This window comes from Mauremys reevesii, linkage group 4, assembly GCF_016161935.1.
Source record: "Mauremys reevesii isolate NIE-2019 linkage group 4, ASM1616193v1, whole genome shotgun sequence".
NCBI lineage: Eukaryota > Metazoa > Chordata > Testudines > Geoemydidae > Mauremys > Mauremys reevesii.
Genome location: NC_052626.1, coordinates 142335855 through 142361259, shown reverse-complemented (window position 1 = coordinate 142361259; position 25405 = coordinate 142335855). Strand labels below are relative to the sequence as shown.

General features: G+C 54.9%; 1 protein-coding gene across 6 annotated transcripts in view; it reads right to left on the bottom strand.

Moving 5' to 3' along the window:
- SPTB (spectrin beta, erythrocytic) overlaps window positions 1-25405 on the bottom strand; it is a 108403-nt gene that overhangs the window by 69706 nt on the left and 13292 nt on the right. For 3 of the 6 annotated variants that reach the window (XM_039537230.1, XM_039537235.1, XM_039537236.1), the window contains exons 2-4: window positions 6718-6915; window positions 1851-2002; window positions 257-430 (exon numbers count right to left, since the gene is read on the bottom strand). In XM_039537230.1, coding sequence (XP_039393164.1) covers window positions 257-430; window positions 1851-2002; window positions 6718-6865 — 474 coding nt within the window. In that variant the 5' untranslated portion in view covers window positions 6866-6915. Of the gene's footprint in view, window positions 1-256; window positions 431-1850; window positions 2003-6717; window positions 6916-8708; window positions 8744-9851; window positions 10024-25405 lie in introns of those variants that run through there. The other 3 variants (XM_039537231.1, XM_039537234.1, XM_039537233.1) reach the window with 3 other exon arrangements.

The window sequence follows — 25405 nt, the reverse complement described above, 5'->3', positions numbered from 1 at the left end:
TTCCGCAGCTCCTGCCTCCCAGCTGCCCTGCCTGCCACCCATGTCCACCTACAAGGGACGGGCAGGGAGAGGAGGTTCTGCAAAGGCCGCTTCCCTCTCTGAAGCGGGGAGCTGGCACAAGGGAGTAAACGGGTGCCGAGCGCCCCTCATTCTGTGCCCCCGGCTCCCTGCACACAGCACAGCCTGGCCGCCAGAGGCTATAGCCGGGGACGTGCCCACGGCCCCACTCCCCAGCTGGCCTCAGAGCCAGGCCTACCTGGAAGCGGAGGATGATGGTCCAGATGAGGCCCAGCACCAGTCGGTGGTTGCCGTCCACAATGTCGTGGGAGCCCATGTTCTCCAGGTGCACATGCTTCTCCTTGAGGAACTGCAGCGCCTTGTCCACGTTCTCCAGGCAGTGGATGCGCATCCGTCCCTTGGTGGGCTTGGGCTGGGGGACGACAGATGATGAGCCAGTCACCCAGGGTGCACCCAGCCACCAGGCCTGGTGCAACGGTGCCCCCCAGCCGGCTGGAGCACGCAGACGCCAGAGCCTACAGACCAACCTGGGTGGGCAGAGGAAGCAGGCTGGCGCAGCCCTCCCTGCCCTGTTCCCGTCAGAACTCACCCTCCCCGGGCGGCTGGGAGAATGTCTTGCACCCACACGTTGCTGCTGGCCTCGGTCACCCCGTTCCCTGCAGCCTGGAGCCCTCCCCGTCCCGCTATGCGTCTCAGACTTTGAACAAAGGGATTCGGCCCAGATCTATAGGAGCTTCCGCCTATGGACAGTGGGCCTGATTCTGGGCTGAGGGGATGCGGCCAGCCACACTGCTGCTGCAAAGCAGCCCCCGCCCCAGCCCTGAGGGAGGATCCTGGATGGGGCAGAGCACCCACCTCAACCAGATCACCTCCCTCCCCCCCAGATGGTGACGTACGGGAGGGGCCTATGCCCAGGCTCCTCTGCCCTCTGGCTATTCCCATCGGGGCTGAATACTGGCTACTGGAGTCAGCTCCAGCAGCCTTCGGGGCCCAACCAGAACGGAACCGCCTGTGGGGCCGTGCAAGGAGCCACTCCGCCACCTTCCTCCGCAGCTGCAGCAGGGACTCCGGCCCAGCGAGTTTAAAGCAGCAAGCCCGGAGCTGGAAGCTGCAGCCAGGCCAGGGCTGGGCAACCAGCTCTTCACGGAGAGGAACGCATGGCCCAGGAGAGAATGTTTTCCGGGGTCCTTCGTTTTAATGTCTGGTAGCTTGTGGTGGCAGCAAGAGGTGTCTACATGCGAGTGAGCCCAGAGCTAGCGGCCGGGCACGTTCACACGCACAGACCCACCTGCACTCCTGCTCGTCAGTCCTTGGCCGCTAGCTCAGGCTGCTCGCAAGGAGCCAGCTGTAGGGTGGCTTTTGTGGGGCAGGCATTTGTCCATGGATCCCTGGGTGGAGAACCCTCCCCCCCATCTCCCAGAGGCCACGGAACACTCCACCATTGACAGATGGAGCTGCTGGTCGCTTCCACCCGGGGCTAGATTCCCACGGACAGGGACTCCCATGGGGAGACAAAGGTGCACCCTGGGGGATGAAGTCCCACCGGGGAGCCTGGTCCATGGGAGAGAATGGTAGCGTGGGGCACCCGGACTACAACTCCCACATGGCACTGTGGCGGTGTTTCCGAAGCCAAATATTTCTGCCTGTGGTTTTCCACTGAGACGTGGAAGTTCTCCGCAGCAAAGCAAAATGTTTCCCGACAGGCTCCGCTGCGCTCTCTGAGGTGGCCACCTTTCAACGCTGCCTCTTTCGACAACAGAGGAAAGGCTCGGCACAGTACGTGCGGCCTGCGTCACACAGCCCAGCGGAGGGGAAGGAGGAACGGAACTCACCAGGGGTTCTCCTGAAAGCACTTCTAGGAGCTTGATCAGCATCCGCCCGTCTCGGAGGTCCATGTAGAGATCGGAAATGCGGCAGGTCATGCGAGCAAGGTGTGAGTTCACCCACTTGGTGAAGGTTTTCTTCTGCACGGCTTCCCGCTCATCTGCAACGGGAGAAAGGCCCACCGACCTGCTGCAGAGTCCCGCACTAGCACCCTGGAACAGGGAGCCGGGAAACAACTGCCCCAAGCCCTGCAGACCTGGGCCCTGCATCAGGCATGAATTCCCATTCAGGAGAGCACATAGGCATGCGCTTAGCTTGAAGAACGTGCTCAAAACCTATGTGTGGAGCTTGTGCTTCAATGCTTCCCTGAACTGGGGCCATGATACACCACACTTCATAGATTCCTACATTCCAAGGCCAGAAGGGACCATTGTGATCATCTCATTGGACCTCCTGGCTAACACAGGCCAGAGACCTGCTCCCAAATAATCCCTAGAGCAGAGCTTTTAGCAAAACATCCAGTCTTGATTTAAACATTGCCAGTAATGGAAAATCCACCACAATCCTGGGTAAATTGTCCCAGTAAATTATCCTCCCTGTTAAACATTTACACCTTGCATCCGACGAAGTGGGTATTCACCCACGAAAGCTCATGCTCTAAAACGTCTGTTAGTCTATAAGGTGCCACAGGATTCTTTGCTGCTTTTACAGATCCAGACTAACACGGCTACCCCTCTGATAATTTACACCTTATTTCCAGTCTGAATTTGTCTAGTTTCAACTTCCGGGCACTGGATCATGTTAGGCCTTTGTCTCGTAAATTGAAGAGCCTATTACCACATTTCTGTTCCTCGTTTAGTTACTTATAGGCAGCGATCAAGTCATCCCTTAACCTTAGCAAGGAAATTTTTGATTTTTCTGTAGAAATTCAAATACCAAAAAATGCTGTCTGAAAACCGAAACATTCCAATTTTGTAAATGCAGCATGCTGCCTCCTGGGACCAGTTGTTCAGGTACCCTGTGGGCCAGACTATCTGCTCAGACTACATCTTCCAAGATGCTCCCTGGTCTCCCCCTCTTGGAGAAGGAAGGTGGTGCATCATGGGAGATATAGTCCAGCTGGGAGCCCAGCCCACAGAAGAGAATGGGACCATGAGGCACCCGAACTACAAATCCTACAAGGCACCATTGCAACATTTCTGCATTAAAATATATCACGTTTTCAGCATTCAGTTTTTTGATGAAAAATGAACACTCTCCTTAGAAAGCAGTGCTTTTTGCAAAAAAAAAAAAAAGAAAACTTTAGTCCAAAACACAAATTTCCATAAAAAAAGTATTTCTCAGTGGAAAAATTCCCATCAGCCCCAGTGTTTGTAGCATGCCCAATGCATGGGGCTGCAATGCTGCTTGTGGGCGGTGGGTGGCAGTGCAATACAAGTTATTATTAGTAATAATAACCACTGTTAAGAATTTCTCCCCCCTGGTGGACCCAGCACCTGGCGCAGGGCATGGCTCCTTCCTGCACTGAATATGGTTTCTCTGACGTTCCATTGAGGCTGCAGCTTAGCCAGCCAGAACCTCACGGCGAGCATGTGCCTGTGTCTCTATCCCCCTTCCTTTCCATGCACCCCGCTGTGTTTGCACTGCGCCCAGCTCTGGGGTGGGCCAGTCATGGGGAGCGCTTTCTGGCTGCAGTGGGGCAGTGCATTTCAACAGTCTGATTGCTCCTTAGCGACAGTGATGGGCTGCAGCACACAGCCAGGACTGGGAAGTGAGTAATAGCAGCACAGTGAGGCCGCCTGCTTTTCCTTCCATTACTGTTTCAATTAGCGCAAGGCCTGAGGCAGCTCAGGGGACCAAGCCTCTGCTCTGTTGGCTGCTGCACGAACAGACTGAAAGACACATGAGCAGCCAGCGTTGCTGGCAGGCTCACTCCATCCTTCCCGGTAAGAAAATGCTGTTCAGGGAGGGGGTTTTTCCACTCCTCCACTTGGCCCCACACGAAAGTGCAGCAAGGTGACCAACGCCTCTCGCCCAGAGGGCATCTCTGCTGCGGGAAACAGAGATACACGGAGTTCCCTGGGAAAACGCTACATGCAGATGCTGTGTCAGGGTGGCCGGTTCCTTCACGGGCCGGGGGCCTAGGGGCAGCCAGCCCTGTGCAGTTAGTCCGGCCTCACCCCTCCTGCCTTGGGGGTGGCACTTACAAGGAGCTCCTGTGGGAGCCAGTACTGCTCCAGCTGGGAGTGCTGGGCTGGACAGCTACGGCTGGGCTGAGCCAACAGCTGCAGGCAGTAAAGAAATGGTGGGACCTGGACTGCAACTTGGGGCTCCAGACTCAAGGAAAGAGACACTGAACTGGGGTTGGGCCCTGGAGGGCCAGTGTGTGTGAGGCCTAACTAGAACACTCCCCTCCAGGGGTCCAGTTTCATTATCATGTTTGTGATGTGGCGCTTTCCCCTAAGCACCCGGGGAAACCGAGGCAGGGCCCTCTGGAGGGGGCCGCCCCGTGACAGGCTGCTTCTCCTGAGCCACAGCAGCAGATGGGAGCCTGGTACATTGGAAGAACAAAATTAAACCAATAATACTTCATCAGTTTAAAGATTTTCCATCATGAGTGGGTGTGAAGGCAGGGGCAGGGGGAGCCCTGAGCTGGGAAAAGCGTCGCGGAAGTGGTTCTCATCAGCCACCATCAGGGCTTCAGGGTGTCAGGCTCCCTTCAGGCGCCAGGAAACCAGCACACTGATCATTTCCCACGTGTGAATTGCAGTTGGATGCAGGTGCCAGGCGGCTCCTGATGCACCTTAGCTAATCGCTCTCCAGAGACAGCTTGGCTCATTGCCATGTAATGGATACTTCCCTCCACAGGCTGTGGGCCACTTGCACGGGCCTGGCAGGGGGCTGCTGCATGGTGACGAGATGGCAGACGGGCGCTCCGCCAAACCAGTTCTCCACAGGCACGGAGCCCCCTACAGGCATCCTGCCAGGGGCGTAGCTTAGAGCACCCCCTTAGCTGCTCTAAACAACTCCAGGGCTGGGCAGCGAATGGGGCAGAGCGCTATGGCTGGCTGCCTGATGTCTCTCCTCCCTCCTCTGAGCCCCGGAAGAGTGGACAATTCCCTGCACAGAGCTGAGGCCTTAGATTTGGGATGCGGTTTGTCGTCAGGGCTCTGCATCGCTCCCTGAGACAGCAGTAGCAGGCTGCAAAGGGATTCCAGGAAACACAGATGCCTGACCCAGGCTCCTAGTAGCTGAGGGAGGGGAGAAATGCTTTTCTGAGACTCTGTTTATAAATGTACAGTGAGCGCCATTCTTGGCTCTGTTGCTGGCCTGCTGGGCGACCTTGGGCAAGTCCCTTGCCTGCTTTGTGCCTCAGTTTCCCCACTTGAGAAACAGAGATAATGATCCCAACCTCCTTTGTCAGATGCTTTGAGATCTACTGATGAGACATGCTGGATAAAGGCTAGGCTCGTTATCAATGAGGCCCCCTGCAAGGCACTGCATTGTTCGCCCGGTGCAGGAGCCCTGGACAGCTCGCCCAAGGCACCCAGGGAAAGCCGAAGGTCACAGCAAAGGGCAGGCAACGTTTTTCCATTGAGGCTGGTTTTCAACAGCCGCCTGGGAACTTTGACTGAACGTTTTCCGAAAAGTGTCAGCTCCCTGCAGAAAACAGCCAGGGTTTGTCCAGAGAACAGAAGCAACAAAACCTAAATGATTTTGGGCCCAGAGTTTAGGGGTTTCTGATGAAAGGTTGAAATTTTCAGCGGAGAGGGAAAAAAGGAACAAAAACCAGCTTTACCCCCGACTCCCATTCCCTGCCAGGCTCACGTGGTGAGCACCAGGCAGGGAGGGGTTAAATGGCTGGAGGGCAGAGGCAGCTAGGAGGAAGAGGCAAAGAGTGGCTGAGGGGTGGGGGAAATATTGGGAGGGGGACCTAGATGGCAGCACTGTGGCCACAGGGGAGAGGAGGGCAGGGGAGGGCTGGGCCGAGTCTTCATCTGGAAGATATAAAGGCCCAGAAAGGACAGAAGAATCTTGTAGGGTTTTGACTTGTCCGGTGCTCAGCCCCAGTCCCGACCCGCCAGCCCCGACCTGGGATCTTCTCCGAGCAGTTCTGTGTCTATCCGGCCACGTGTCTGAGTTCATAGGCACTGGCTTGTATTTTTCCCGGTGAGTGTTTCACCCCCGCTCTGCCCTGAGGCCCCGCCCTCGCTCCGCCTCTGTCCACCCCTGCTCCGCCCTGAAGCCCCCCACCCTCAACTCCTCCTGAGGCCCCGCCCTCGCTCCGCCTCTGTCCACCCCGCTCTGCCCCCTTCCCTCCAAGAGCCTCCCGCCATCCGCCAAACAGCTGATCGGCAGGGATGCTGAACAGCTGTGGCTGGTGGGTGCCAAGCACCCACTTTTTTTTTTTGCAGCACCCACAGAGTTGGCACCTATGTCTGCGCTACTCCTCAGTCCCAGAGACCCAGGCAGGTTCTTGGAGCCTTACAGATGGCTACATGCCACCCCAGTAAGTTTCCAGCACCTGTAGGGCAGAGTTTAGTTCAGACAGCCAGTGACTGACCATCCAACCCCAGGGATGGCATGTGCTCCAGAGTTCTTCTACCCAAGGGAAACCCTGATTGTCCCCTGTGCTGGGCTCAGGGGGTCTGTTCTACTGCACCGCCCCAGACCCCGTCCGCTGTGTTATTGGGGCCCCGACTCAGCAAAGCATCCTCTCGCCAGCAAAGCACGTGCTGTTTTTAAGTTAATGGGGCTGCTCGAAGTCTCCGAAGGTTCAGCAAAGAAGAGGCCCAGAAGGGCTCCATCTGGGAGGTGCTGCGCCCCCAAGGGGGGACGACGCTACCAAGCACCCTGAGGAGTTAAGCCCGGTACCTGCCAGAGCTTTGATGCGGGATCTCTCAAAGAGCCGTGCGGAGCTGTTGTCGTTGTCCAGCTCATCGTCCGAGGCTTCCCAGCGCGCGTTGATCCGGCTGTACTGCTGCTGAATCTCCAAGTGATCGTAGTCGGGGGTGGAGGTCATGTTCCGGGCCTGCCACAGCTGCTCTGGCTTCGGTTACGGGGAAAGGGGCCCTGCAGGAAAGCACATGGGAGCGTCAGCATCTCCCTGGGACCCTCGGGGGAAACTGACGAGCCGTGCCCCACGCAACTGGCTCATTCAGGGGAGCCACACATCGTCATGGCCATTGGCACCAATTTCTGCCCCAAGCTCTGGCACGTTATGAAATATTGCAGCAGCCCCAGCAGTCAGACAGCCCGGCCGAGCTGAAAGCACTCGAACCACTGTGCCCAATAGGTGGAGACGTAACTCACAAGAAGCCCTGTATGCTTGTGCCTACAGCGCTGTGCTTGTATCACTTGTCATGCCAAACACCTGTCACTGAACTGAGTGAAAGTGACGCAGCAGCGCCTGGCCAACTGGAGAAATGAGCGTTAGGAATATTATCCAGACACTGAGGCCCTGATTCAGAAAAGTGCTTGAACACATGCTCAGGGTTGCTGATCCTTGCTGTACATTTAGGCCACAACTTCAGGAGTCCTGTGATAAGGCAAGAATTTCACCTTTAACTTTTTTTAAAGTCTATTTCTAGCTCTCCTGGTTGCAGAGAAAAGCGGGAAAATGTGACCTAAAGAATTATTTGGTTAAAATCTCCAGATTTTTTAAACCCATCTGACGCTATTCCGGGCCTGATTCGTGATTTTTGAAAGCTTCAGGTTGGCAACCCAGTTGCTTCACTTCAGATAAGTGCTTAAATTTCACTAATTTTAAGTAGACAAACATTGGTTTGATTTTAAGCCTGTGCTTAAATACTCTCTTGAATCAGGGCCTACATCTCCCTAGCAGCACAGCTGAAAGGAGCAGCGGTAAACACCGTGCCAGCTTCGAAACACCAGTGGCATTTGTACATCACTGCGTTATTCCAGTGGGCTAGAAAGCCTGGCCTCAGGGAAATTCCAATATTGTTTTGTCCTGAATCGGGAGGAAAAATTGACATATCAAAACAATGGAAAGTTCCAAAAAAAGTTAGGTATGAAATGTGTCGGGTCTGCACTTCTGATCAGCATATTTCGGCTTGGTTCCGTGGGAATCGTTGCCCACTGAGCTGCCGCAGTGCCTCATGGGAGATGTAGTCCAGCCAGGCCCATAGAGGAGAATGAAGGCATGTGGCACCCGAACTACAACTCCCATGAGGCCCCACAGGAGCTCAGGCAGACATAAATTGATGTCAAATTGACCCAAGCTGAAATATTTTCTTTAGATTTCTTTTTTCCCCAGTGGGAATTTTTTTTAAATTGGTAAAATTTGATAAAATTCTGAAAAAAAATTGGTAAAAATCCATACAAATTTGGTAAAATTCCATAAAATTTTTGCGGAAAGTGCATTTTCCTTGGGAAAAAAACATTTTGATGGAAGATTCCCGACCAGGCTGGCAGCTTCCTTGGAAAGTCCCCGTGAAACAGAGAGAGAGTTACAGGAAACACCTGCTGGTGTGACGGTTCCAGTCCTGCGCCCTCCCTGAAGCCCGGCTAGATACCTGCAGAGGGGGCAGTTGTCCTACACCAAAAAGTCACTCAATCACTTGTTACCTTCCCTAACAAGCCTGCCCTGGCCAAAGGCGTTTTGTTTGCAAAGACGAGGACTAATCTCTTTCTCTTGCAGGAAACCCAAAGGGGGAAGAGGCCAGGGAGAGGGGTCATCCCATAGCGGGCAAGAGGCAGGGTGTCCCACCCCCCCAGGGCTGCACTTTGCTTTCCATGGAAATGCAGCCTCCTGTGGGGTAAAACACATCCACCGTTTAACAGCGTGCAGCAACACTTCAAAGGCAGGGAGTAAAGACCAATCCAAGGTACAGTGGAAGTTGCACCTAAAAACGAACCATCAAGCGGTGTCAGATGGTCACGTGTGGGGCAGGACAGCCGGGTGGCAGTGTGACGGAGCGATTCTGGCGGGACCCAACTGAGAGTGCCAAATCAGGACCAATTGCTTAAACAGGGCAGTTACAGCCCTAGGCTGGGGTTTTTCCACCTCTAAGGCAAACCAAACCAGCCAGACAAAAGGGACTTTGGTCTCACCCCACTGGCTAACCACAAGTCACACAAGCAATTTCCTTAGACACTCCAGTCTCCCAGTATCACCACCAGTGCACTCGTCCTGGGGATAAATGGTTATGAAAACCAACACCCCAATAAAAGAAAAAGGTTCTCTCAATCCCAAAGGACCAAGCCCCAGACCCAGGTCAATATACACATCAGATCTTACCCACAAATCACGCTGTTGCCAATCCTTTAGAATCTAAAATCTAAAGGTTTATTTACAAAGGGAAAAGGTAGAGATGAGAGGTAGAATTGGTTAAATGCAATCAATTACATACAGTAATGGCAAAGTTCTTAGTTCAGGCTTGCAGCAGTGCTGGAGTAAACTGCAGGTTTAGATTAAGTCTCTGGAACATCCCCCGCTGGGATGGGTCCTCAGTCCCTGGTGTAGAGCTTCAGTTTGTGGCAAAGTCCCTCCAGAGGTCAGAAGCAGGATTGAAGACAAGATGGAGATGAGGCATTAGCCTTATATAGACTTTTCCAGGTGTAAGAATCCCTTTGTCTTCACTGTGGAATTTTACAGCAAAAATATGGAGTCTGGAGTCACATGGGCCAGTCCCTGCATACTTTGCTGAGTCACAAGGCGTGTCTGCCTTCTCTCCATGGGTCCATTGTGTCCTTAATGGGCCATCAAATAGGCTAGGCAGAGCTAACACCAGCTTGTCTGGGAGGCTTCCCCCAGAAGCACAGCACAAACTTGAAATACTGACAGCATAGAGCCAACATTCATAACTTCAACTAAAAATGATACAGACATACAGACAGCATAATTATAACCAGCAACCCATAACCTGGTCTTAGACACCTTATATGACCCCCTTTACTTAGGATTTGGTGCCACTACAGGACCTTGGTTGCAACCCATGTTCTATATGGTCCCCATTTATATCAATAACGTCACAGGCAGCACACACCTTGACTCTCCAAAACACACCGCGGTGCCAGTGGAACCGGAAGCAGAAATTGCACCATTTGGGTGGAGATTTCGAACGTGTCCAACTGGCTGCCACGTCTGGCCAGGCTAGATTTTGATTAACCCTGGAAGACGGCCCAGTTCTCACTGCCAACGAAACTCTGAGCCAGGAGCTGCAAAAACAAGCAGCCTAACTTTAGAAAGCAAGGGTTACTGTATCCAGAGCCCCACACTGGGCCCGGCAGCCCAGCGAGAGCTCCAGGCTAGGACGCAGGAGGCCTGAGGTCTAGTCCGATCTCTGCCACTGCCCTTCTGGGTGAGCCTGCGCAAGTCACTTCCCTACCTTCCTCTGCCTCAGCTTCCCCATCGACCCAGGGGAGATAATGATACTTGGTAAAGTGCTTTGCGAGCAAGTGAAGACAAGTGCTAGGTAAGAGTTGACGCAGGGTCTCCCATGCCCCTCAAGAGTTTCCTAACCACTGGGCTATGTGGGGGTAGGATGAGAAACGCTACTCTGCCCCAAGAAACCTTCCCAGTCCAAATGTGATCGCAACTGCTCTGTTCCCATGCAAAGTTCTGGCTTCCACAAATCAGCATTTTCCAATTTAAAAAACACTTTGTTGAAAAAGTCCTGCCTGGCTCCGCTCCCTGCGCCCCACATAGGGGGATGAATGAGGGCATGGAACGGGGGAGCTGCCCGGCTCCGCTCCCTGTGCCCTGCGTACGGGGACAAGTGAGGGCACAGAACGGGGGAGCTGCCCGGCTCCGCACCCTGCACCCCGCATACAGAGACAGAACAGGAGAGCTGCTTTCCAAGGAGCAGTCTCTTTCCAGGGCACCCTGCCCAAGAAAAGCCCCTGGCATGCATCTCTCATGGCCCCTTCGAGCAGAGAGTGGATGGATTGACGGAGTTGGTTGGTCAAGCTCTCTCCATTAAAGCTGGCGGAGTTGCGCCAGCAGAGAGCTCAGCCGGAGGGGTTTGAATGGGGAGTGCCTATGAAGAGTCCATGTTTAATCTGCTAAGGAGGATTTGGTGTCTCATGCAGCTTTGAAAGAGCTCGTCTGGCGCTGGCTCGTTGGGAGCGTGGCCAAGCCGCTGGGGGCACATCTGAGCCGCCGTCTCTGGTGTTTACGGGAAAGGATGAATATATCAGCCTGGGGGGAGAGGTGGCTCCCAGACAGGAAGCCGCCAGGCACCCCGGTTCCCACTATGGATGGATCCACTACCCCAGACTTCAGGGTCCCCTGCGTGCAATGCCCATTTCATAGCTGCTAACAGGCTCCGCCCTGCCCGTTTGCCCGGGATCCCCTGTGCTGTTCTTCGGGGTAAGGCACGTCCGTGCTGATGTTTTGCTTCCCCTCCAAAGAGGAGATCCTGCCTGAGCTGTCCCAGCTCTGCGCTCCCACCCCTGGCCAGAGCCACCCGAGTGCTGCGGCAGGAGACACCGGTGGCTTGCTGCAGGATGCACACATGGGAAAGAGGCAGGGCTGATGGGGGGTACCCAGCCGCTCGGGTTTCAGTACAGGCTGGGGCTGGCTTTTCATGGGCACCTCGGTACAATGGCTTTGTGCCTTGGGGGTGTCTGTGGCCCCAACCTGCTGCCAGTTCCCTGGAGGAGCAACCCCAGCAGAACGCCCTGGGGGGATCGCCGCCAGGTTCCCCTGCTCACAGCACCCAGCTGCAGGGCGGCCCGCACCCCTGTACTCACTGACTCCAGCGCCGCGTTCCAGTGGCTCCTTGCCCAGTGGTTATCCCCATAAAGCGGGTTTGCAGAGCTAAGGGAAGAGCCGGGCTGAAAGGGAGCGGAAGGATCTCGGGCGGGGGGGACGGACGAGGATTGCCTAAGCAGGCCTGGATTTCAGTGGCTTTCCAACCCTCCTGAGGTTCAGCCTATCGCTGGTTACTAGGTCAAACCGCCATGGCCTGTAGATCTGTTCTCTATGCTGGACCACTTCCCTGGCCCCACCCGCCTGCCCTATGTGAAGCCATTGATGGCAGCGCAGCTTGAGTGCTGCTTTAGAATAGACATTGAGCTTGTGTAACACGCACCATGCACAATGCTGTTATTAATTATTAGCATTACAATAGCACCTAAGGGCCCCATGGCAGATCAGGGCCCCGTTGTGCCAGGTGATGCACAGACACACAGTGAGAGACAGGCCCTGCCCCAGCTGAGATCAGGGCCCCGTTGTGCCGGGCGCTGCACAGACACACAGTGAGAGACAGGCCCTGCCCCAGCTGAGATCAGAGCCCTGTTGTGCCAGGTGATGCACAGACACACAGTGAGAGACAGGCCCTGCCCCAGCTGAGATCAGGGCCCCGTTGTGCCGGGCGCTGCACAGACACACAGTGAGAGACAGGCCCTGCCCCAGCTGAGATCAGGGCCCCGTGGTGCCAGGCGCTGCACAGACACAGTGAGAGACAGGCCCTGCCCCAGCTGAGATCAGGGCCCCATTGTGCCGGGCGCTGCACACAGGGGCAGCTCTAGCCATTTCGCCGCCCCAAGCATGGCGGCACGCTGCGGGGGGCGCTCTGCTGGTCGCCGGTCCTGCGGCTCCGGTGGACCTCCCGCAGGGACGCCTGCGGATGCTCCACCGGAGCCGTGGGACCAGCGGACCCTCCGCAGGGACGCCTGCGGGAGGTCCACCAGAGCTGCCTGCCGCCCTCCCGGCGACCGGCAGAGCGCCCCCCACGGCATGCCGCCCCAAGCACGCGCTTGGCATGCTGAGGCCTGGAGCCGCCCCTAGCTGCACAGACACAACAAGAGACAGGCCCTGCCCCAGCTGAGATCAGGGTCCCATGGTGCCGGGCGCTGCCCAGACACACAGTGAGAGACAGTCTCTGCTCTGAAGAGTTTGCAGTCTCAGTACAGAGGGAAAGGAAACATTCAAGTCACACAGCAGGTCGGTGGCCCAGCCAGGAGCCATACCCAGGTCCCCAGACTCCCAGGCCAGAGCCCTGCCCATGAGAACACACTCCCTCCCTGACTGCACTGTGGGACACTCCATTTCCTTAACACCAATCTGCTGGGCTCCCCCATGGGTCCAGGCCTGCATTGCTGTAGGCATGGCCGGGTCCCAGTAGACCTGCAGCAAAGTTTTAATGGATGCTTCTCTGTGACGGGATTTCTTTTGGGAAGGAAGTACACCCGCCTGGGTCACTGGGCAAACCTCCCCTTCCTGGAGCAGCCACCTCACCTCCTTTCCAGGAGGTGTTTGCCTCTCCCATGCCAGCCTGGCTGCTGGCTGCCGGCTGCCACGGGATGGAATGCCAAGACAGCGCACAGCTGACCCCGGAGCGTGGCGTGGTGCCGCGATCTCACTCCGATTCCATGCACGGCCTGGGAGGGATGGGGGAGAAGGGGAGTTGCGGCGCACTCAGGGAATGGCAGCGGTGGAGTGGAGGTGAGCTGGGGCGAGGAGCGGTTCCCGGCCCCCCAGGTTACTCCCCGTGCCCGCGGGCCCCAGCTCACCTCTGCTCTGCCTCCTCTGATTGCACCGCTACTTGCTTCTCCCTCCCTCCCAGCGCTTTCGCGCGGCAAGCCTGGGAGGAAGGAGGGAAGTGCAGCAAAGGAAGCGGGCCGGGGATTTGAGGAAGGGGCAGAGTTGGGGAGGGGGCGTGAGCAAATTTGCCGCCCCTGCAAATTTGCCGCCCTAGGCCTAGGCCTTGTTGGCCTAGGCGATAATACGCCGCTGCCTCTAGCTCACTGATCTGCAGTCCCAATACCGTCCCCCCACCCACTAGAAAGGGCTCCTAAAAGCTTGTCCACACTTCAGTTTGTCGTGGGTCAACCCGATGTTTTATCACACCAGGGAGAGAAAAACCAGGTTTTTTTTAAGCCCAAAGAAAGTGCCAGGGAGAAAAGCATTCTCAAATCATCTTATTTAATATTGGCTACATCTAGTTTCAAGCAACGAGGTGTTTTGTGTCCACAAACAAAATATCTCCTTGCCGCTCACCTGGCCCAGATGATGGGCTCAAACCAGAGGAACCATGGGAATTATAGAGGCTGATCCTGAGTCTGCATAATTCCATCGCCTTCTGGTAGGAACGCATCCCACAATGCACAGCACGAACCGTCCCCGAATGCAGACAGCCCAGCAGCTGAGCAATGCACCATGGGACATCTGCTTAGTGCTCATTCTGACAGAGGGGAGGCAACATGAAACTGGATGGCGGGAGTGCAATGCAGCGTGTACAAATGGATTGTTGTGGATCACTTAACAGGCGGGGGAGTGGGGGAGAGACCTTGCACCAGGTTAAAAGCGTAGACTTGCCTGCTTTGCCAGTTAACCTACTGGAGGGCTGCTAGGGGGGAGCTGGGCCGATCACAGATGGCACTGGCTGTGGACGAGCCTTCTCCATGCAATGGAAGACTCAGGACGGGAACCCAAGCACTCCTCCGGTTCCCTTTCAGAGGCTGGCAGGCTGCTGAAAGCCGAAGCGGAGAGCGAAAGAACCATTTGCGGGTGTGGCGCTGGAGGCGGCCTGGCACAGAGCTCCCAAGGCGTGGCTTGATAGCATTATCACCCCACGCACTGAATAGCGCAAGTGGCGGTATCACCCTGAACAGCTGGAGCCCACCCGCCGCTATTCTGAGCGCACGAAGCAAGCTCCCCAGGCGGCCTCCTCCTCCGCCTGGAATTAGGAAGAGGGCTTCCCAGCGTGCCGGGCGTAGAAATTCCCCTCTAAAAGTAGCACGGCTCCAAATAGCTTGGCATGGGCGATATCAGCCCCAGCTGTCCCGGGCGGGGGGAGGCACCGCATGCCCATGCGGGTCATTTGAAAGATTTAGGTCTGAACGGTTACTATCTATAACTGTCTGGAAGCAATTGTCAATTCCGAAAGGGTCGGGTGTCTCTAGCAGCGCCAGCGCTCCTGGGCTCAGCAAGCCCCACCCGGGAGATTTAGGAAGATTAAAGTTATTCTTGCTAGGAAGAAAAGACATTCCAGGGGGAGAGAATCAGGCAGTTCTCGCCACTCGGGGAAACAGCTGATGTCAAAGAAGGTTGAGACTCCCAGCAGACAGAGGAACCGCAGGGGAACGGGAGCCTGGCATTTTCATTTCCACTCAGCAAAGCCTTGTTTTCCAGCGTTGGCCAGCAAGTATTTTCTAGTGGGGAAGGCAGGGGGGGGCAGCACTTCATAGATCTTATGGGCCGAAAGGACCAGCTTGATCATATAGTTTAGACTCTCCCATAGCACAGAACCGTCCCACCCCTCTTCTCCACTACAAGTCCCAGGCTCGGGTGAGAGCACGGCTGCAATACTGAGTCCAGTTCTGGTCCCCCATGGTTGAGGCCGATGAATTCCAATGGGAAGAGGTGCAGAGAAGAGCTAGTTGGGCGATCAGGGGAACGGAGGGCCCACGATAGGGGCGGAGACTGGAAGAACTGGGCTTGTTTCACCTGGCAAGTGCAGGAGGAAGGGCTCCGATTGCTGGGGGACACCAGGGAGGGTGAGGAGCTATTAAAGCTAGCGGACAAAGTTGGAACAAGTAGAAATGGTGCTAGACTGGCCAGCGGTGATCTGGGGCTGGGAATGAGGAGAAGGTTTCCACCCATCAGAGGAGGGAGGTGCAAGAACTGCCTCCCAAGAGGAGCAGTGGGGGCAAAGACCCTGAAGATGGGGCTGGAGCGGTTTATTTACAGGATTTTAGGGCAGGGTGACCTGCAGCAGCTGAGACGGGACTCGATGACCCAGAAGGGCCCTATGTCCGGTCGCACCAACACTTCCTGCCAATCCACAGTGACCGGAGGCCTAGCATTTGGCCTTGGCTGGAGACACAAAGCACAGGGAGAGCCGCTGCTCTTCACCTCCCCATCAGAGCTGCCAGAGCTCTCAGCCGTCCCGAGGAATCAGACACAGGCAGCCCATGCCGCTCGCTGCGTGCCCCTGGCACAGATAGGCCAGCATACACAGCCAACAGCCAGGCCGGGACAAGGTGCACAGCTCAGAGCTGCACCCGCACCGAGCACCGAGCCTTAGCTGTGAAACGTAAATGCCTCCCAATCCAACGTCTCCTGTGGGTCAGACATTCCCTGCCAGGTCCTCACCCGGCACAAATCGGCAAGAGACACCCATAGAGCAACACTAATTCCCACCAACTGGGCCCACTGTCTCCACTGCAGCTGCGCTGATTTATACCAGCTGGGGTCATTGGCTGCAACGGAGCTATGGCCAATTGGCACCAGCTGGAGATCTGCCTAATGGAGCGAGGGCCGACAGACAGCAGCTGGAGATCCCGTCCCCCTGGCTCCAGTGAAGCTATGACTGACTGACACCAGCAGGGGATGTGTCCCTGCACCCAGGTCCCTTCTGCCAGTCTCTGAAGCGCCGTTTGGGGGATGCTACAGAACCCCACACCCTTTTCTAAGGGAGTCAGGGATGGCCCCAGTCTCACTGGCCGTGCCATGCATGGGCTAGAAGGGATCGGCAACCTTTCAGATGTGGTGTGCTGAGTCTTCATTTATTCACTCTGATTTAAAGTTTTGTGTGCCAGTCATACATTTTAACGTTTTAGAAGGTCTCTTTCTATAAGTTTATAATATATAACTAAACTATTGTTGTATGTAAAGTAAATCGGGTTTTTAAAATGTTTAAGAAGCTTCATTTAAAATTAAATTAAAATGCAGAGCCCTCCCCCCCCCCGACTGGTAGCGAAGGCCCAGGCAGTGTGAGTGCCACTGAAAATCAGCTCGCGTGCCGTCTTCGGCACCCGTGCCATAGGTCGCCTACCCCTGTGCTATTGCTTTAAGGACAGCGGCCGTGCCGGGGTCTTTGGCTCAGGTTTGGAGGGAGGCAACTGCAGGCTGTTCAGCACCCCATTCACATCCCATCCAGTAACCAGGGCAGCATCACCAGCTTCCTTCGGGAGCCGGGCCCGTAGCGTGCCAATGGAACTGCCATCTGGGGAGCCCTGAAAACTACAAAGGCGGCTGGCTGGGCCTTGCTGAGACTTCTGGGAGCCTTCGACTTGGTTCCACGGGACATTTTAATTAAAAAATTTGAACAATATAAAGTGACCCTGGCCCACATTAAACGTACTAACCCTGGCTGGGAGGCCTCCACATGTCATTGTAAATGGGCAATCCTCATCCAACGGGGGTGTCTCTAACAGGGACTAGCTGCGATCAGTTCCTGGCCCTTCGCTGTGTAGTAGTTTTATCAGTGACCTGGAAGTGAACCTGATCACTGACAAAGTTCGCAGGTGAGGCAAAGATATGGGGAGGGGTAAATAATGAAGAGGACAGGGTCACTGATACAGAGCGATCGGTAAACGGGGCTCAGGCAAACAGTGTGTGTTGTAATATGGCGAAATGCAAATGTGTGCACCAAGGAACAAAGAATGTACGTCATTCTTACAGGCTGGGGCGCTCTACCCTGGCAAGCGGGGACTGAAAAAGACTTGTGGGTTGTGGATAATCAGCTGATCGTGAGCTCCCAGTGTGTGACTCTGTGGCCGAAACAGCTAATGCGATCCTGGGATGTATAAACAGGGGAATCTCGAGTAGCAGCAGAGAGGTTATTGTACCTCTGTATTTGACACGGGTGCGACCACGGCTGGAATCCTGTGTCCAGTTCTGGTGCCCACAGCTCAAGAGGGATGTTGATAAGTTGGAGAGGGGTCAGAGAAGAGCCACGAGAATGGTTAAAGGGCTAGAAAACCTGCCTTATAGTGATAGACCTAAAGTGCTCAAGAGCAAGTTAAAGGGGTGACTTGGTCACAGTCTATACGTCCCTACATGGGGAACCAGTATTTAATAATAGATCTTTCTCTGCTAGACAGAAGAGCCCAACACAGAGGGGGGCACACTATGGCCCGTGGGCCACATCCAGCCCGCAGGACCCTTCCCTCTGGCCCCGAGCTCCTGCCAGGGAGCGGGGTCAGGACAGGCTTGAGGAGGAGCCAACCCAACTCCCCGGCAGCCCGGTGAGCAGGGCGGAGTCTAGCCACTGGCCCCTCCCCTTCTGCTCCCCTCCCTCCCACCTCCCTCGCAGTCACAGCCCCCCAGCGCCTGGGCAGCGTGGCTGCAGCTCCGGCCGGGCGGCCCGGCTATAGCGCCGCCAGACCTGGTGCTCCAGGGCGGAGCTGTCAGGGGGCGGGGAGCAGGGGGATTTCCGGGGGGGAAAGGTTGCAGAGGGGTGGTCAAGGGGCCTGGGCCCTGCTGCCGGGGACAGGGGCAGAGCAAGCCAGGCCCCCCCCCTCCACCCCCAGCGTCCTTGGCCCCTGTCCCCAGCAGCCAAGCCCAGACAGGGAGCGAGCCCTGCCCGACTGCCAGGGAGAGCAGCCAGGCGAGCAGGGGAAACGTACAGGGAAAGGACTGAGTCCCCCTTTCCCCCACCCCACAGGAAACGTGGGGCAGGGAGAGCAGGGAGGGTTGGATAAGAACATAAGAACGGCCGTACCGGGTCAGACCAAAGGTCCATCTAGCCCAGTATCTGTCTAGCGAGAGTGGCCAATGCCAGGTGCCCCAGAGGGAGTGAACCTAACAGGCAATGATCAAGTGATCTCTCTCCTGCCATCCATCTCCACCCTCTGATGAACAGAGGCTAGGGACACCATTCCTTACCCATCCTGGCTAACAGCCATTAATGGACTTAACCTCCATGAATTTATCCAGTTCTCTTTTAAACACTGTTATAGTCCCAGCCTTCACAACCTCCTCAGGCAAGGAGTTCCACAGGTTGATAGGGGGCTCCGGGGGGTGGTCAGAGGGCAGAGAGCAGTGGGGGTTGGTTAGGATGCGGGAGTCCCGGTGGGCAGTCATGGGTGGGGAGCAGGGAGGGTTGGATGGGGGTGGGGGTTCCGGGGGGCTGGATGGGGGCAGGGGCCATGCCTCGCCTTGCTGTTTGGGGAGGCATAGCCTCCCCCAGCCTTCCCTACCCAGCCCTCCATACAATTTCTGTACCCGATGTAGCCCTAGGACCAAAAAGTTTGCCCACCCCTGGGCTAACAGGATCCCGTGGCTGGAAGTTAGAGCTAGACACATTCAGGCTGGAAGGAAGGGGTATATTTTTGACAGTGAGCGTATGAGCCATTGGAACCATTTACCAAGGATTGTGGTAGATTCTCCATCACTGACCATTTTAAAAATCAAGACGGGGTTTGTTTTCTACAAGCTCCGCTGTAGGAATGATTCAGTGGCAGGTCTCTGGCCTGTGTTCAGAGGCCAGACTAGATGATCACTGTTGTCCCTTTTTGGCCTTGAACTTGAAGAATCCCAGCTCCAGCCCCCCTGCTCTCGACACTGGAGAGCTCTACTGCTGATGGCAAGAAACGGTTTTTTAAGAAGGAGAAAAAACAAGTGAAAGCCAACCCCAGTTCCAAACCATCCAGCTGAAAACCTCCATAGTCCTTTATCTGGGGCTGGCAGAGCTGTACGGAGCCCCTGGTTTATCTCCCGGCCCGTTCCATCCACACCTATGGGAATGCCCTAATCCGAAATACCAGGCCTGGCACTTGGCTCGGAAGCAGTAGCACTGACTTAGGCTGCAGCGTCCAGGTGGGCACACGCACAGAGCTGCTGGTGGGCGGGGGTGGGGGTGCCAGCGTGTGAGTGTGATTCACGTCACAAAGTCAATTTCTACGGAGACAGCAAAAATGCCCGTCAGTTGAAAGCTGCTCGATTGTTTCATTGGTGGGATAACTTGACTGCCTTGATGGGAGCTATACGGTAGACCCTGCTGCCTCGTACACATAAGACCCCACATGGCAGCCCACTACCCAATGTTTGCCGTTCCATTCACCTCTTATTGGTCAATTTATGCAGCCCACCGCATACGCCTCAGGGTACTTTGCAGCATTACAAGGTGTATAAATATTACAGGCCAAGACCCTCCCCTCCCAGCGCGAATGCAATCTGACCTCAGCCAGATCTGGTACTCAGAAGTCAGGGACCGGCAAGGGTTAAAGGTGCTTCTCCCGACCATACCCACAACATTAACGCTTCGAATGGGAGCTGCACACCACCCGGAACACTTAACAACAAACGCAGGATGAGAACATCATTACAACCCCTGGCTCTTACACAGCGCTTCCCATCAGCACATCTCCAAGCGCTTTACCCCCGTTTATACACATAGGAAACTGAGGCACAGAGAGGTGAAGCCTAAAGTCACTCAGCAGCTGAGCTGGGAATAGAATCCAGATGTCCTGAGGCCCAAACCAGAGTTCTTTCCACTAGGACACACTCCCTCCCATACATAGGAGCATAGGAATTGCCAGCCTGGATCAGCCCTAGCCCCATCCAGTCCCTTGTCCATATCTCTGACAGTGGCCAGCGCCAGATGCTTCAGAGGAAAGTGTAAGAACCCGGCAGTAGCAGCTGTGGGATAATCTGCCCCCAGCAATAGGTTTCATCCTGGTCCCTAATAGTAAGAAAGACAACTTCATGTGGCTGTGAGTTCCGCAGGCTAATCACACTGTTTGGAAAAGTTTTTCCTTTTACCAGTTTTGCATTTTTCATCTTTTAATGTCATTGAATGCCCCCTTGTGTTAGGAGACAGAGAAAAGAAGCTCTCAGTATCCCACCCATTCAGTGTTTATATCCTTTCATCAGGTCTCCTCTTACCTGTCTCTTCTCAATCCCAACCTTTTCAAACTCTCTTCCTAGGAGCGTTTTTCCAGGCCGTTGGGCAGTCCCACCACCCTGCTCTGAACTCAAGCCACAGACGTGCAGTGAAGCTGAATTTATGTCGCCAAAGTTGAATTTCTTGACTTCGGACTACTTGATTTTGCCACCTTAATCTTATATTTAATTTCCCTAACATTTTAAAGGGACATCGTTCACTTGACATGTAGTCGCTGCTGAGCATGTACAAACTGTGATTTTTAAGAGGCTCCAAGCTGACCAAGTTTGGGGTGCACTTTCACGAGGACGGCATATGTCTTGGCTTCCCCTTTGCCAAATTTCAAGCCCCTTCTGCAAAGCAGGGGAGTGCTAGGGCTTCTCAACAAAAGGGTTGTAAGAAATTAAGCAAAACAATGTATTTCCCCCGAATCTCATTCTTGGAAACAACTGAACTGCTTTAGCTGAAACGTCTCCCAAAACATCAGGTCCCTGACCGACATAGCCACGCCGCCAAAAGTCCTGGTGCAGAACACACCTGCCGGTATAGCGTATGTCATTAGGGGAACTGCTATAAGCTAAACTGGCAAATGCACTTTTTGCTGGTACACCTCTACCCCGATCTAACGCGACCCGATATAACACAAATGTGAATATATTGCAGTAAAGCAGTGCTCCGAGGGGGTGGGGGAGGTTGTGCACGCCGGTGGATCAAAGCAAGTTCAATATAACGTGGTTTCACCTATAATGCGGTAAGATTTTTTGGCTCTCAAGGACAGGGTTATATAGGGGTAGAGATGTATAAGTTGCATCTCTACGATACCCTTTAGTGGCATAGAACAGACCTTCTTTACCCAGCTGTTATCTTACAGCTCTCGAACCGAACCTTCCATCCAGGGCTCAGCTCCGCAGATGCCTACATTTATGCTGAGCACTGAAGTTCTTAACACTTTTAAAATTCAGGCTAGAAATAAGGGGCAACTTTTTAGCAGCGCCGCTAATTAACTATTGGCCTGGCAGATCTAGGCATGGGGTGGAGTCCATCAGACTGGAGTCTCTTTCTAAAAGCTCTGCTCTGGCTTGGCCAGACGTTCTGGGCCAGAGTCCCTGGTGAGGGGCTCTTTGCTGGAGGCGGTTGCTTTAGCTGGTCATTATGGTCCCTTGTGGCCTTGAAATGCAGGACCCTCCGAATGTTCTAGTGCAGCTCTTTGTTTTCTTTCTGGCTTCATGCTTGGCCTCGCCTGGCGATGTACGTGCAGTCCGTAGTCACAGCAGCATATTCAGCTATGTGTCAGAGGGGTAGCCGTGTTAGTCTGGATCTGTAAAAGGCGACAAAGAGTCCTGTGGCACCTTATAGACTAACAGATGTATTGGAGAATAAGCTTTCGTGGCTGAATACTCACTTCGTCAGATGCATGTAGTGTAAATTTCTAGAGGCAGGTATAAACATGCAGGCAAGAATCAGGCTAGAGATAACGAGGTTAGTTGAGTCAGGCAGGATGAGGCCCAGTTGAGATGTTAACACCTAGAGAGGAGAAACTGCTTTTGTAGTTGGCAAGCCATTCACAGTCTTTGTTTAATCCTGAGCTGATGGTGTCAGATTTGCAGATGAACTGAAGCTCAGCATCCGACAAAGTGGGCATTCACCCACGAAAGCTCACGCTCCAATACGTCTGTTAGTCTATAAGGTGCCACAGGACTCCTTGCTGCTGAAGCTCAGCAGTTTCTCTTTGAAGTCTGGTCCTGACGTTTTTTTGCTGCAGGATGGCCACCTTTAAATCTGCTATTGTGTGTCCAGGGAGATCGACATGTTCTCCTACAGGTTTCTCAAAAGCGTGGGTGGACGGTGCAGTGAGGCAGCAACATGTGCCTGAGGCTGCAGGCAGCCTGGGATGCCACCCCCAGAGGTGTTGCTGCTTCACTGCCATCAATAGGCTCCAGAGTGGGCGTGATTAACTCTTTCAGTGCTGACCGTTTTAGGAACAATGTCCAGCATTGTCGATGGGGAGATGTCGGGGAGCTAGTTGCTGTGAAGTTGTTGCTGGGGTAAGCAGCGAGGGACTCTGGCCCTCCCGCCCCCAGACAAAGTCCCCTCCATCTCGCTTCAGTAGGGGTGAGGGCAAGAGCACATGACTTGAGGAGAGGCTGAGCGAACCGGGATTGTTTAGTCTGCAGAAGAGAAGAGTGAGGGGAGATTTGATAGTTGCTTTCAACTACCTGAAAGGGGGGTTCCAAAAAGGATGGAGCTCGGCTGTTCTCAGTGGCACCAGATGACAGAACAAGGAGCAATGGTCTCAAGTTGCAGTGGGGGAGGTCTAGGTTGGATATCAGGAAAAACTTTTTCACTAGGAGGGTGGTGAAGCACTGGAATGGGTTACCTAGGGAGGTGATAGAATCGCCTTCCTTAGAGGTTTTTAAGGTCAGACCTGACAAAGCCCTGGCTGGGATGATTTAGTTGGGAACTGGTCCTGCTTTGAGCAGGGGGTTGGACTAGATGACCTCCTGAGGTCCCTTCCAACCCTGATAGTCTATGATTCTATGCTAAGAAGACATGCACCCTTCCCCAGGCCTGGAAGGCCAGCATGGCACACGCCTCTCCCTCTGAACTATGGGGGAGGAATGGGGAAGACAGCTACGAAAGGGATCCTTTCCCTGCCTGTCCCATTGAAAGGCAGCCACCTCTGGGGCAGAACATGGCAGCTGTTTAATACAATACCATCCACTTAAACCCCACACGTCTGTCTGAGAATGTTTCCCCAGGTGCTGTTCCAGGTGGCAGCAAATGTTCCTAAAACGTGCGAGAGATTAGCGGGAAGCAGGCAGGGCTTGGGTAGCTGGTTTGCTCTGCCCACCTGGTAGCGCTTTGGGGCGTTGGTTTCCCCTCTGCTTTGTGTGGATCTTCCATGTGGCAACAGGGGAGGGAAAATCACTTTTTTTAAAGACCCGGGAAAAATATGATTGGAACCCCGGGCCCAGCTCCTGACTCCAGCTCAGACTCTGTAACTGACTAGATTTGACCTTCAGAGTGGCCCTTAGCAGCTCCCAGCGAGACAAGACGCCACGGCCATCTGGGAGGCAACTAGGGATCCAGGGGAAACTGCCAGGGAAAGGGAGGCTGGCAGCAGGTATTTACCAGTGCTGGGACTGGGCCAGGACTGTAGGATTCACACACTTACTCCTTAGGACCGTGCCACGGGATTTTGAACGACAAGTGGCGAGGGCCTCGCTGTTCATCTGACCCAAAAGACAGCAGCCCCAACCCCACCCTGGGGCATTGGATTTCCCCTGGATTCCTCCCTCTAAATACCCGTCAGGGCTGGCCCCGCTGAAGGGCATGGCTTGGATCAGCGTTAGTCTGGCGTAGCATGCTTGCTGTCAGGCCACATGCCGTTCTCTCTTGGCAGCTATCAGCTGTCAGTGCAAACGTCCCCTCCTAGCCTAGCACACGTGACACTATCCGCTCTTGTCGTGTCCACGGACGCTGCTGGCCTTACAGCAAGTGCCTTGTAGCACCCTTGCGTGTGCTCATGCTGTGCACACTATGTACACGGGTGTGTCCGCACCTGTCCGCTGTGGGAGTGTGTTCACAACACAGGCATTTAGCCTAGACATGCTAGCAGCTAACCTAGTGCAGCGGGACCTGGTATTGTAGGGTATGTGCCTTGACACTGTCCACTCCCCACCCGTATTGCCACATGCACCCTGCCCACCCGCTGTCAGAGCTGGGTGGTGCGGGTGGCCAGTACCAGATCAGAGTGGAATGATCTGATGGTCCCTTCTGGCCTGAAACTGCAGAAACTGCTAGCAGGAGAAATGTGATATGGGACCAAACTTCTGCAGCTCTGTGATGCGACCGATCATCAGTGGGTGGAGATTGTCCTAGCTCCTGCTGATGATCTGCCCCCGTGGGGGCAGGTGACCCTCGGCTTCCTATGTGCTAGGCGGCCCCCTCTGAGCCACAAACACTCTGAGTCTATTATAGCTTCCCCAGAGGGGAAGTGAGTCTGTCGCTCCAGCTGTCCTGCCTTGTGCCTTGTGCGGTGGGAATCAGGACACCTGGGTTCTAGTCCCAACTCTGTGAGCCTAGACAAATTGCTTCCCCTCCGTGCCTCAGTTTCTCTCTCTCTGTTGAGACTGTAAGCTCTTTGGGGGCAGGGACTGTCCCTCGCTGTGGGGCTGGCACTCAGCAGAACGCGGCCCTGATATCCGTTGGGGTCGTTAAGCGCGACTATAATACAAATTAGAAACAACGACCAAGGGGCTTATCTGTTCTCCTTTGGCAAGGCTAGAGCTTAGACGAGCCCTGTCGCAGAACAGGCCTCCGGAGAAGAAAAAGAGCATTGAATGGCGTTACGGCAGGGGATCAAATCAAGCTGACAGCCTTCATTTAAAGAGCAGGTGGCTACTCTCAAACCTTTGAAGTCCTTTTCCATCGCGGGGCCTGAGCAATCCCATCTGACAGAGAAGGGCCATGGGCAAGGGCCTTTGTGTAGTGACGGATTCTCTTGGCTCCTGTGCTAATAAAGCAACCAGGCCCCGACTCCCTACGGGACGGCTCAGAAGAGGGCAGCATTAGGTCCAGGGGTAGGCGGGGTAGGCAGCCACCCTCGAGCCACCTTTGTTCCCACCTGGTCATTTGCAAGCCAAACGAAACGTGACGAGACTTTCTCCGGCTCTCCTGAGCTTGTCAGTTGCTCTGGTGGTACAAGGAGCAGAGCACAATCCAGGGAGCAGGGAATGAACTTGTGGCCTCTTGATCCACACACTAAACCACGCAGCTCCGGTAGGGGAGGCTGTAGCCGCACCATCAGTTGCTAGCCGTGGCCCAGCCACCACTAGTGGCGACAGAGTGCTGCCTGGAGGGGCTTACCCAGGCCAGCCCATTTCACCGATTCGCTCTTCCCCATGCATCCCGGTGAGCCTGCGTTCCGGAGCCATGAGCACGCACACGTCGCTGGGGGGTTATGGGGCTCTCAGCAATGC